Raw genomic sequence first — 14,097 nt, forward strand, 5'->3', positions numbered from 1 at the left:
GTTCCCTTGTTGTATTTAACATTGCAAACATTGGTGTGATGGGAAAATAAGCTGAGATTCGCTCGTCATCTGTTTTCAGCACCCGGCTTTAGTGAAGTAGCTTATGATCAAGTTCCAACCAGTTTTCGTATTTATTTTCATGTGAGCCGCTGATTCTGATGAAATAACCTTAGATTGCTCCTCCTCACAGTTGCATCAAGTGTCCTTGATTTTGCTTTGTCCTTGATTACGCTCATGACTTTTTGTTATTGCTGGTCATAATTCGTCATTTGAAGGGGAAATAATCAAAAGGAAATAATTCACTTTACTAATGATGTCATCAGAGTTATATTGGATTCGGCTTGGAATTGCAAATGTTATTCAACATGCTTTACAAACTGAAGGCGTGGGGGTTAAGGATACATTTCATTAGTTGTTCAATATGCCCTGGTTGACTTCGCCTCAGCGTTCGCCCCCGCTGTCATCATACGCATCCTTCCATTCGTCTGAAAAACCGAAGTGAACTTGGTGAAACTGAGCCTTGGACCATGGGCGGATTAAGAGACAATGGGCCCCTGGGCACAGATATAAAAAGGTCCCCCCACCTCTCCTACATAGGACCAAGACACATATTTTTGTGGTTTTGTGTCTATTTGTATTCATTTTGTTTTCCCTTGTGGATGTTTTCTGTCTTTTCGTAGTCATTTGGATCTCTTTGAGATAGTTTTGTGTCCCTTTAATGTAATTTTCATGCCTTTTTAGTCTTTTTCAGTCTCTTTGTGGTTGTTTTGTGTCTTTTTGTGGTTGTTTTGCCTGATTTCTAGTTATTTTGTGTTTCTTTGCATTTCCTTTTCTTTGTAGACTTTTTGTGTCTTTTTGTGGTCATTTTGAGTCTCTTCCTGCTTGTTTTTTCTTAATTTGAGTGACATTTTGCAGCTGAAGGGTAAGGGCCGTAATAAACTTGCCACTTGATGGAATGTATGCGTACACAATGCCCCGTGTCTATGCTTGCTGCAGCACTACACAGCCGAAACGCACAATACTGGTGGTCTCCACTTGGGGCAGACAACAAAAATATAACCCGGAAATCAGGTAGTGCATGCCGGGTGTTGTAAACAAACATGGATGCCCTTGATATGCTTGATGAGGAAAAAGAACTATGTCACTATGTAACGGCGTAGAAACATCATAGAAATGCGGGTAGTTCCGCACCAGGTCTGTCAGCCTCTCTTCAAAAGGTGTTCATTCGCACGAGCGCCTCTAGCGGTCATATCAATATTGCATCTTGCGCACGCGTCACGGTACCTCGCGTTGAGATGTGCGGCCAACGCATCAAGCAAACGCAGATCACGCATGGCAGCCATGATAGGGTTGTGTTCGTGTTGTTTGCTGCGAGTATATTACTGGCCTAAGGGACCCCCCTGATACTTTGAGCCCCTGGGCCTGTGCCTGGTAGGCCTGTTCAGTAATCCATCCATATACAGGTATATCACCCACAGTACACTGCAGTTAGGCATTTGATGCAGGAAAAACCATCCATGATGGTAGTAACGTTAAACGTAAAAACTTTGATTGCTTAGCACCACAGAAGAAGAAGATGAATAAACTGGAAAACATTTAAAATAATGAATAAAAATTCCATTAAATAAATGCATTATCTGACATGCCTTTCAGTTTCAGTTACCCTAATGTGTCTTGCAGGTCTGCATAGGAAGTGTGTATAAATTCTTTAACCTATTAGCAGATAGTTTCTTAAGAAAATGTCATATAACTTCAGCTAATATTCACTTAGATTGTTGTATTGTTCAGCCTGTGTGAAACCTTTATTCCAAACATTATCTGTAAATGCACGGGTCACTGCTGTCTTGCAAGATATCAAAAACCCATAGCAGTAATCTTTCTGATAATCATGATACAGACCATATACAGAAATTTCTGAATCAGAAACGGATGCAGCTAATTACCAAGTGCCTGTATCTATTGAAATTATCCCCAGAAGACGCCTTCACAGGTATGGTGCTATGCCTTCAACCCACAGCTGGTGTCTGATATGTGAATGCTTGGGCTCAAAGTGTGCGAGTGTGTGATCCATTTCACCCCCCTGCTCCTCCAACACCTCCTTTCCCTCTACTCTCCAAGTGGTGCACAAATGTCGTTAAGTAACACCAGGGGCTGAGGGAAAATGGAACTGCTAATGAAACGCAGCGTTAAAGATTTAGCAGGTAGGGCGAGTCTGATGAAAGACACTATTGAGTTGCATTATGGGAATTGTAGGACCCAGTGTTTTCTGCACAGACATCCTGTCTCTAGTCAGTGCCCCAGCCATATGTAAGTGCTATATTAAATCACTAAACACACCTTTAAAGATAAAGATGATCGTCACGTCAGCTCATATGCTTTATAAATTAGCAGTCTAAATAAAAATGTCACGTCAGCTTTATTAGCTTTCAGGCTACATATGCTACTCTTTAGTCTACTGATCTCAAGTCAAAATCAGTGTTCAGGAACTTGAGGACTCAATGCATCTAGACGAGAAATCTACTTAGAAGCTTTTATATTTAATAAAGTCCTCTCCCGGCAGATGGTTCCTGTCAGCTCGCTCTGTGAAGCACAAAGCCGGTGCACTGAGTGCAAAAGAAGATTAAAGTTTGCAAAGATCTCCAAGGTTCAAAGAAGACACGGATCACTGTAACGATGGAGTGGTTGAGGGGAAAGAAAAAAGAGAGAGCTGAGGCACACTCCCATTCGACGTTGGCAGAGCGAGGATGTTTCTCAATAGTTCGCAGTGACCCGTTGATGGGCATCTCTGAGCCTCTCCGAGCTGGCATGAGCTCCCAGCTTGCTGTGTAGCTGTAATTGCCTGTTGGTCGCAGTAATGGCTAACTGTCTCTGCAACGTTTACTTTTCATTATGCTGATGTATTCATCACAGCCCCTTTTGTTGACCTTATCAATCAGAGTTTAATTTCCTACAGAGTTCTTTTTAATTACAACTGTTTCTCTTCCTCCCCCTGTCCCCCCGAGGCCTGTTCAGATTGCAGTACCCGCCCGTTAAGAGGTGGCACCCGCCAGCACAGTTACGGTGGCGCACCGTTGCCTGGTCAGAGATTAATCAGCCGTTATAGCGCCTCTGCCATGCTCAGAGCCTCAAGTCAGATCCACGACTCTCGGCTTAATTGGCAGTGAAATGGTGGAGGGAGATAGTCCCGCTGACCGGCAGCCAGCAGTAAAGGGCAGCCGAGCTCCAGCGTCCACCTTTCAGCTGTCACACATCCTGATTATATTAGCCTGTACGGGGTTGATAACTGTATCGCTCAACCCCTGTAATTAAATTGATTTGATGAACAAAAATAATTCTGTGGCCTTTAACTCCACTCATTTGTGGTTATTATTAAAATATGTAAGATATACATTGTATTAACTCAGTTGTTTCATATTCAGTACGCCGAGTTTAGAGCAGCTGAAGGCAAGCTGCTTATCATTAAAGAGAAAAAAAAACAATAAAGTTAAAGATTAGAAATAAGGTTATGGGCTTTCCAAGAGATGCAAAGTAAATATATACAAAGTAAACGGATTTTGTCTCGTCTGCCTTGAAGCCAGTTAACAGAATTCACCCTGCTGCTTTTCCCCTGTGTGACACAGTGGCAAAAGGTCATGGTATTTTGAATCCCAGCTCAGGTCTGAATAAGCAAACACAACAATGAATCTCGTGTGAGCCGTTTCCTCTGTTTGTTAACACATGAAACAGAAAATGGCACGTTTGATTCCCATTCTGTCCTGAAGATGTAAAAAGCCCTTGCATCTTGGCTTGTCATGTTCAGCCAAACAGCCACAAGGTTTCATAAGACGCCGGCAAATTGACCTCCCTCCATTCACAAACAGAGGTTATTGCATGCCATTTACTGAGTGCTTTTAGTAGCCAATGAAGGTGTTTGCTTTTAAAAATTGGGGTCACTTGGAGAGCAGCTCGGGCATTTTTTCCCCAGGTATGTGTGTGTGTGTGTGTTTGCTGATTTTTTTTTTAAAGCACACATCCAATTAGAGGCTGTCTGAAGCCTGAAGGCTGAGTCGTAGTTGAGCACCGCACAGTTCAATCAAAATGCCAAAAGGACACGTTCTCTCATGGGCGTGTGTCGTAAGCACACAAAAGCTTCAAGAGTTTAGCAAAGAGAGCAACTCGGAGAAACGCCTTTCTCCCAGTCTCCCTGCAGAGTGAAATGATTTTGGCTGTGTGGGGTGTCGTGTTTCCCTCATATTGATCAGGGGATTAAACGTGTTTAGTTTTGATTCAAGTTGCCATGGAGGAGTATGTAGCTAATCACTTAGTGTCAAGGCATTAGTGCTCGCCGCCGTGGGTTCGATCGTGGTAAGCAGCTGCAATGTTTCCTCTGGGAATCTCTGGAACTGATGGTCGGGCTTGTTCATTTCTCCGCCCCCCCCCCCCCCCCCGTGCTCCCCTCCACCCTTCTTCAACCTCTGATAGCCTGCATTATTTTCAAGAGGAGAGGAGCGTATCCATCCATTTTGTGTTAATGACTCAGGGGCATGTCTCAAGCTGTCAGTACATGGACCCCATTCGACTAAGACAGCGTTGTATTTCTCAACGGTGATCAGATGTGCTGCAGATGTAGGTTGGGAGGGGGGGGGTGGGGTTGACATGTAGGTGGCACCCCATCGAGACAGCGCTGCGATTACTGGAGGTGGACGCTCCTTTAATGCCCTCATCATTCTTGGTGAAAAACCATTCCATCCCACACACACAGAGAAAGCGCCGAGGCTTTGAGACATCATTAACCCGCAGCAGCAGCGCAGCTAGGCCAGGCTGACTGATGGAAAGATGCACTCCATCTTGTCGTCCTGTGGTATCACAAAGGTCACCTGTGCGGAGATACCATCACACTGAATTGTGATGTTCTGTTGGCTGCCACTTGCGTTTTATGCGCTGCGTATCTCATGACGAGTGAAAGCCCCCGTTTTCACCGCTGTATCACACAGTAGCACTGCGGCTGGATCGCTCAGTGCTCCCACAACGGAACATTTCGGCAATGCTGATAAAAGAACATTTAGGTCAGCCTGACAATGCTAAGTAGTCGCGGTGAGCGGCACAAACCTCGACATCAAGGATTTAAAGGTCAAGAGGGCTCCTAAGCTGTGAGAGAACTGTATATGAAGTTGAAGACGAGCCCCTTCATTTCTCCAGACTCCTCATTAGCTGTCACGTATTGTGCTCAAATAGTGCTATAGCCTGTATTACACATTTATTGGGGTTATGCACTTGTCCCAAGTCGGAGAAGGAGATTAGCTTTTTTCATCTGCTTCCAAATTTCTCACTTTCTATTTTTGTCTTCTGATAGCACACTTGCTGAAGGAGAAGGTGATCTGCATAAATGTGATTGTTTAATTCCAGAAACAGATCTGACAAATACAGTACCAGTGTGCTAATTTGTCTGTGCCTGCATCACACATTACACAAAATACACGTTAGTCTCTCTTTGTGGTAGCTTTGACAGTGACGGGCATGACCAATAGAAATCACATGTCCCTTTGAAATTCCTGCACAGCAGCATCAGCGAGCTATCCATTCCCAAAATGACATTTAAAGTTGTAATCCAGTATCATTTTACCCCTCACTGTTGTAGCAAACTCATGCATATTTATCACGCCCTAATAGACTAATGTGTTCCCATCTCTCTGCCCCTGTAAATGATCTCCTCTGACTGTATCGGGGCCGTTAGCCATGCTTTCTGGGCTGACACTCATGAATATGCATCCCTGTAGTGTAAGCATGTTTTCCCCAGGTCTCATTAGCTTCTTCTGGCTACCCAGAGTCCTCAAAAACATAATTACACAACTTGTGCTCAAATCAATCAAGTTTGGTCCTTTGTTTTGTATCTTTGCAAGCATTCTGGTATGGTTACAGTGTGTTCTGATGTGCAGTACTAACTGCCAAAAGTTTCTCTAGGAAACAAAACATAAACGGAAAAGGAGCACATCAGAGATTAGTTTATTGTCATAGTCACCTACTTAACCTATGTAGGCATTACTTTTACCAAACTATTTATACTTTTCTGCAAGCTTTTAGCTAGTTTTCATGCATCCTCAGTAGCAAAACATGTGCACTCAATCTACCTTAGCTGGCACAAAGGTTACAATGTCCCTATGTAACTTTTGTTTGGTATACATTTTCAATTTCTCTGAGCTATTTGGGATCAGTAGGACCTGATAAGTGTAAAAAACTAAACATTGTCAATGATAGTTAAGTCCCAATGTCCTCAAATAAGATGATACCAAAGTCCCAAAGTCTTCAAACGAGTACTTCCAAACTCACAGTGTCTTAGCTTGTTACTGTTCCTAAAATTGGTCAAATTTGTTGCCACATCAAACTACAGACATTATTAATCATAAATAAACAAGTTTCAATCATAAAATGTCATCAGGTGTTGGACCTTGTCCATTTTTGTGTCGGGATCGGCTGTACAATGACTTGGCAGAAATGGCTGCCATCTTGTTTTTACATGGACTAGTGTATTGTGCTCTTACTACCACTAGATGGCATCAAATGTCTAAGTTAAGTAGAATGAAGTATAAGGTCAAGAAAACCCAAAATGTGATGTCCTCATATAAGGACACAGGGTCTCAGGAGGATATTGCAACCCTAGTTCTTTTAGCACAGACAACGCCCCCTACTGGACTCTATGGGTAATACTCTCCTCCAATCACAAGCACACATTCGCCCACTGAAATTGCATAAACATAGCTGACCAATCAGGATGTGCCTACCTGAATATGTAAGGAGCCCACAGTACATAAGGCAGTACATGACGCTATCCACCTTCCTACACCCTCTTCAGCAAGTGGCATAGGAACAACAGGGCTCCTAAGAAGAGGGCTCTGCTTGTGCTAATAGAACTAGGGTTACAATATCGTAACCTTCATTCTATTGCACACAGGCTCCGCTCTCTACTGGACTCTATCAGTGCAGTGGGTGGAGCCTGATAGATGAACGGCCTATTGTGGCATAACATCGATCCAGCCACACCGATTCTGAGTGGCTAAAGGTTAGCCATCGTAGCCTGCCCATTGCTTTACAACCCATGCTGCTGCAGTTAACAAGTAAGGGGCCCCAGCCGACAATGATAGGCAACCAAACTGGGTGGAGTCATGGCCTTACCCTGCTGTGGTAGAAAGACAAGCAATAGACACCCTGAACTGCACATTTACCAGGACACCCAGAGCACTGGAACATGTGGCTGCATCATGCCCAGAGCGGAGTCAGATGCAACTGATCAGGGGGCTAATTGCCATCGCTGAAGAGAACAGGGTGGCACACAGTGTCATGTACTGCTTATAAGGCTCCGCACATATTTGAGTAGGCGTGTCCTGATTGGCTGGCTATGTTTATGCATATTTAGAGGACGAATGCATGCTCATGATTGGAGAAGAGTATTACCCCTAGAGCCCTTTGGAGGGCGAAGCCTGTGTGAGATAAAATTTGGTGATTATTGTGACTATAAATATACTAAAGATCAGCATACAACACATCAAATGATTCTGTTTGGATGTTTATTTTCCTCCTAAACCCAACTTTGTTGATTTATATTTTCAATCAAATCAGAATTTGCTCCACACCCCCCCGGCAACAGCAAAAGTACCCCCCGGGGTACAAGTACCCCTGGTTGGAGTGCTGTTGAATCAGATTTGAAGTCTTCTTTGTGTATTCACAATATAGAGTAAGATGTTGGCAAAATGTGTCTGTCTGAGGTTGTTTGGAAAGCACACATTTTAGCACTGCCAAGTGGCTTTTGCCGACATTCAGTGAATAATTGAAGTGGTCTGCAATGATTACTTCATTAGCACTTAGAAAGTCCACTTTCTTTGGTTTGCTTTCTTGCTGAATGGAAAATAATTGTTGCTTATGCGCTTTATTTGCCATTAAACCACTTTTTCTTGAGCGATGTTTCTCAGGGGACTCAAATTACAGCATTGCTTTGTGTCATTTTCTGTCCATGAACTTGAACGTGAAGCAGAAAAAATGTAATTTCTGCCTTTTTTTGGCCCAGCTAAAAAGCACTGAGGAGGACTTGAGGGTTCCAGTTCTTTTCCTCACCCCCTTTTTTCTTCTTTTCCTTTTGACCATAAGATGGTAAACAAATAGCAAGTGGGTCGGCACCGTGCCGCACACAGCCCAGGGGGCCGTTACTCAATTATGGCCCTTAATCAGGCCCTCAGCTCATGAACTTTGTTTTGACTTGGCCTTGGATACAGTTTTCAGCTGGCAGCACAGTGGTGGTCATTGATCAAGCATGGCACTGTGCTTTGAAACCTGCAGGGAATGTCTGAAGGAAAGAAAGAACAAAAGAGAGAAAGGAGGTTGCGGGGGAGATTAGTAAAATTAGAATGTTCTGTAGAAACTAAGGCTGTAGGAGCTTTGGCAAGATCAGAATAAAAAATGCAGTGTGTGTATTCCCGCTGCAGTACACTTTATTCGTCTGTGTGTGTCTGTCAAAGTTACATAGTTTATCTGTGGACAGTTTCTCAGGTGAAGGAAAATTGAAGATGTATATCTCGGCGTGTTAAGGCTGGTAGCAGAAGGATTTCACTGACGTCTCGCACTTTGCTTCCTGTCTCCACAGTGAACAAACACAAGCCGTGGATTGAGACATCGTACCATGGGGTGATCACTGAGAACACTGACATCGTTCTGCTGGATCCTCCTCTGGTGGCCCTGGACAAAGACGCTCCCATCCCCTACGCAGGTACGGTACATTTCAACCCTAATGGCTGTCAACTGGAGGGTGATCAAAGCAGCAGGGGTGAAGGCGGGCTAACTCAGACCAAATGGAGGCAGTCAGCAATGACTCAGGTGTTAATCCGCACAGGGAAGCATAGCTGCAGGATATACTTACACTAAGGATATAAACCATATAAAGCTGTCATGTGATATCACTGTGAAGGGGCTTAAATTGGCTTCGTGTACTATAACTGCTGCATCACAGCTTTTTTTTTTTTTAGTGTTAACCCTGCAACCATTTAATCCAATAATTCCAAGTGAGCACACATCATATACAGGACTCATATTTCATATTTATTTAGGGTGGAAAGTGGCCTAAATAAGCCCCATGGTGGCTGAGGACACTAAAAAAACAAAACAAAAAAAAAAAAGAGTCAAACCGGATTAGATTCTTCCCACTTTGTGACCATTCCAGCTCCTCTAAAGGGTGCCAGCTCTTGTGGGAGGACGTTAGCTGCAGGCTGTTGGTGAGCCCAGCCAGCCTATCTCCCGCCAGGGTGCTAATGTGGCCAAGGCCCTTGCATGGGGCTGCCATGCGGGGCTGGAGCCCACTCACCAAGGCCCTCGAGCTGGGCTGGATGGATGGATGAAGAGGGTGTGTTTGTGTGCGTGTGTAATCGTGCATGTGTATATGCTTACTAAAACATTTTCCCATTGTTTGGTACAGTGTGTGCATGTACTGTGGCATGGCCTGAGGGGGCTCACTGTAATGGCCACCCTACAGGGAGAAAGAGAGGAAATGATGAGACAGTAGGGAGGGTAGCTGGCTGACCAGCATATGTCCTCTGGCTCTCCACAGACTGACAGCCACACAACGGCAAAGTACACACATGCACACACACACAGTGGGCAGAGCGCAAGGGCATTCCTGGATTTCATATGTGAGGGTACTGAGACAGATTTCGCGCTAAATTATTAATAAACAAGAACATTAACATCACCAGTCTGTCTCACAGCACTCGCCCTCTTTTTTCCATGCTATTTCTATCAGTTCTCACTTTTCTCTTGTTTCCTCTCATCACCACCTCCCACATATTTTTTTTTGTATCTTACCTCCCTCCCTGTGCACCTTTGAGCTACCCCAACAAACCCACACACACACTGCAGCAGTCACCCTTTTTTTCTCTACCTCTTTAAGTAGTGATGTCCAACCAGGCAGACACAGTTCAAGGCAGAGACAGTTATCCAGTAATCTTGCCGTCTTCCAACAAATTGCTGGGGCGGAGTGGCACCAAAGTGCACAGGTACCGGTTCAGGCTCATTAATTTGGCCAGCCAGGTTTTAATTAAAGTACATCTAAGACACAGACACACACCGACTGACTGACTGTGATCATGCTGCTGGATCGGTGATGGCAAGAACTGCAATACACAGAAAACACTTTCATTTATAAGCTCATAAAATCACCACCTGCTTCAGTACATTCACACCGTGTGTGACACACAGTGCTCATTTCAAAGGTGTAATTATGTTTCGTTTATACATCTACACCAAGCAAACACTTTGAATTGAGAATAGATGTTAGTGTGTCATTTAAAAACATGACTTTCCCATCTGTACCTCCCGAAAAGAACCTCACAGCTTTAATTCAATAGGAAAATACCGATAAGACAACACAGCCACAGTGTCTCCCTGCTAGTCTTTTCTATCACTCTAAAGCTGTCCAGTAATTCTCTCGGACTGCCGACCAGGGTGCAACAGTCACCACACTCACTGGGCTGGAACAACAGGAAAAGTGGCACTGCTGTGCCTGAAAGCTGGCGAAGACTGACATCAGCCATCACTGCAGCTACAAGCCTCAAAATCACACAGACAGCATGTCAGGAAGAGTGAAATGCGCTGGTATAGATAGACCTATTGTTTTATGCATGGCTGTGTCTGACAAAGTGCAGGGGTCTTGTTCGCACCCTAAGACACGAAGAAAATACAATAGGGTTGATGATATAGTTAAAAGCTACATATAGCGATATCAAGGAAACACACATCACAAGCTTCCTGCCTACTTTTTATTCATGAACTGAGTTACACATGTGTACGAGCGGAACTCATCTGGAGCATATATTCGTGTCTGGTGTCTCAGAACACATAATCTTAATAGCTGACAAGTGCCAACACAAAATCAGTCAGTCGTCAACTTGAATTTCTCCATTCCTGTGACAGCTTTACATGAAGTGATGTTGTTGAGAAAGTAAGTGATTCCTCAACTTGGTATACCTAGGCTGTATGTGTTACTGAAAAAGCACTGACACCAGATAGAATGTCAATATTGGGGATTTGTGCAAAACCCCAGATTAAGTTTAATAGTAAGGTTTATGAACAGTCATTGCTAGTATTTATCAAAATTAATTGTTGCTACATTAACCCTGCAGTAGTCATAAAACTTGGTTAAGACTAGGGATGCACAATATTGGATTTTTTGCTATGTAACAACTCATTTGACCGATAACTGATACCGATATCAATACGTACATCCACTTTTTCCCCCACCTAATTTTAGCGATCAGTCTCTTCTGCAGTGGAATTAACATCATATTATGCATGCATACTCTTATCGTGATGGTCCACTAGCAGATGGAGACATGAAATACAATGCTTGTCAATGTACGTGATATTCATTCATTGTGCAGAAAGTGTAAGAAAAAGCATGTTAGCCGATTCTGGTAGTAAATTTTAAAGCGGATATTGACTGATACTGATGATGTACCGATATTATTAGCATGTTGGCCAATTCCGAGATATTTCCTTTAAAAGCCAATATAAGCTGATATGGATGACGTGCCGATATTATTGTGCATCGCTAGCTACAACTATTCAAAGTTCATGGTTATGATTTCAAAAAAAAGTTCACTTACGTGTAGTTTTCTGATGGTGGTGTCTGGTATCGATCCTCCACACCCTTAAGACATCAGTACACTCCAACCAAAGTGCTTGTTGAAAGGTCAGAGTCTGAAACCCACTCCCCCATCATCACTCCAACAATAGTTTCCAAAACCAACAAGCTGCCTGTCGCAGTGAGTGCTTCACTTTTTGAGATAGGCTATTGGAAAAACCATGGACAATTTTACCTTCTGACATGTTCTGTCGACATGCATATGAGTAGTTTGTATACTTTACTTTTCGCCACTCTACGTACATGTAAAGGACACACTACTGCCTCCTTTGACCGTTGGCATTGGCCATAAATGCCGATGCGAGAATTGTCCAATATGGACGCAATACCAAGGCACACTGGCCTGGAGTAGGAGTGCAATATGGCCAAGATTTTCTATCATGGTATATGTAGTTTCATCATGGTACAAGTATCAGGATGCAGTAATTGTTCTGTCAATTCAATTAAGAAGTGGTTTTAAATAACTATGTTGTACTGCATCATATTTTATTATTTTCTTCCTTGTTTGGAACCTCCATATAAAAAAATACAGGTTTCTGTAGGCCTATTTACAATTTCACTCTCCTTCATGTCTCCTCAAATCGAGTTACCTTGCTGGAGCTGGATTTAAGAGATCATGCAAGATTCAAGAGATTACGTGAGAATCCAGCCCTGCTTTGCTACACAGCCTATCCAGAATAGCTCCTGCATTAGAAATGGTATCGCCAAATTTCTGCCTGTGGACACATTTATACAGTTGCATGTTATATACCGCCATATTACCCAACCCTACCGTGGGCTGGTATATACTGTATATGTACTTTTTAATCAAAGGTGTCATTTCGGAGGGTTATTTTGGACTTAGTGCGGTGCTGTGGTGCCATCCAGAATGCATCTCTATCAGCTTGGTTTGCCACAGAGTTTAAAAAAAAAAGCCACAGCAGTTGTCTTGATGGAAGCTATGAACAAGTATTAAAGGATTCATTTGCATCTGCTTAGATGTGATTAATGGATTAACTGCAACACTCAAGGGAGGTTTAATGCGGTGGAGACAAATTCAAAGGTATCCATGAGAGACGGCTGTAGCTCAGATAGTAGTGCGAGGTATCCGCAAATCATACGTTAAGGTAAGGCTGGTGTGTTTAAGTGTTGTGCGTCAAATTGGACATGAGTGTCTGCCAAAGTAATGTAATGCTGAGGATTTACTATATGTAAATTTAAAGTTATTCGGTTGTGCTAACTGTGGTTGACAGCAGCAGCTAAACATTATTGATGTATGTATGCAAAATACATTCTGAAATATTCCCTTTGCTGCCTTTTCAAGTGTACTCTGAACTTCACAGCGGTGGATAATAAGTGCGACCAGCTCAGTGGTCCATTAGGTTATTAAACTGAAGTGGCTTTTTTAGGAGACTGCCACCACTGCACTGACTAGGCTTCTAAAGTGCCGGGTTAACAAGGTTAATGGGCAAAAGCTGTGCCGAGCGGCGTTATTTGACACAGGTTAGCCAGCTGTCAGTCACTCCTGGTTTTCTATTGCCGGCACACACACACCCTGACACCCACGCATTTTCTTGTGGCATGGGTGTCACGCCACATCATATATTCATGTGTCAATCCTTTACTTTTACTGGTCGCTGGAGCCCTGTGGCGTTTGCTTGAACGCACAGCTAATGTCTCACCAGTGACCCACGTATGCATGCTGCTCAGTCAACAGCGCTGGCAGCTTAGACAGGTTCATAAGACCTATGTTTCACCCTTTATGTTGCCTCTGGTGTGTCACAGACAGTTTGCCTTTTCTCAAACTCCGAATAACAGAGGATTAACTTTTTATTTCTATCTGTGTTCTGCAATCATTCACTGCAAATAAGAAGTCGGGCTGACGGCAGGAATCAGCCCGTTCATGTCGTCTCATCTGATGTCTGAACAAACAATGTCTCTGAATTCTAATTTTACTGCATTACCAACTGTACCTCTCTAGGCATTGCTAAAAATCAATTATCTCTGACCTTGGCGTTCTTCAGAGAATCAAACACCTTCCCATTACGCCAAAAACACTGGGCGATATCATATCGTCATTCACTGCCATAAAGCAAGGTAAACAGATATGAGTAAACATACAGGCTGGCTAATGTGCTGTGATTAATTAGCCTCTCACTGCCTGTCTGATTGGGAAACAGATCTCGAGCTAATTATGAAAAGTATCTCATTAGCACGGTAGCAGTGAGCTCAGCACGGTGTGTAGGTGGAGAAGCATGAACACTGCAATGTGTTTATTAACAAGAGAGGAGTGAGAAGGGTTTGTTTGAAAAGGTGAAATATGTTGTGTGGCTCACAGACGAGATAAATGTGTGGAAGTGAGATAAATAGCATCATGAGTAGAGAAGATAAAGGTTAGAGCCGGAGTTAATGTCTCTGTTTGTAAAAGAGAAAATAATGGGACAAGTGCTTTTAAGTAA

The 14,097-nt window shown here is 43.3% G+C and overlaps 1 protein-coding gene across 1 annotated transcript in view; it reads left to right on the top strand.

The window, feature by feature from the left end:
• Positions 1-14,097, top strand: part of LOC117260077 (calsyntenin-2-like) — a 373,596-nt gene that overhangs the window by 114,213 nt on the left and 245,286 nt on the right. Inside the window, exon 2 of the mRNA XM_033631954.2 lies at positions 8,612-8,734. Within this exon, the coding sequence (XP_033487845.2) occupies positions 8,612-8,734 (123 nt within the window). The remainder of the gene's footprint in view (positions 1-8,611; positions 8,735-14,097) is intronic.

Source organism: Epinephelus lanceolatus, chromosome 4 (assembly GCF_041903045.1).
Source record: "Epinephelus lanceolatus isolate andai-2023 chromosome 4, ASM4190304v1, whole genome shotgun sequence".
Lineage (NCBI taxonomy): Eukaryota > Metazoa > Chordata > Actinopteri > Perciformes > Serranidae > Epinephelus > Epinephelus lanceolatus.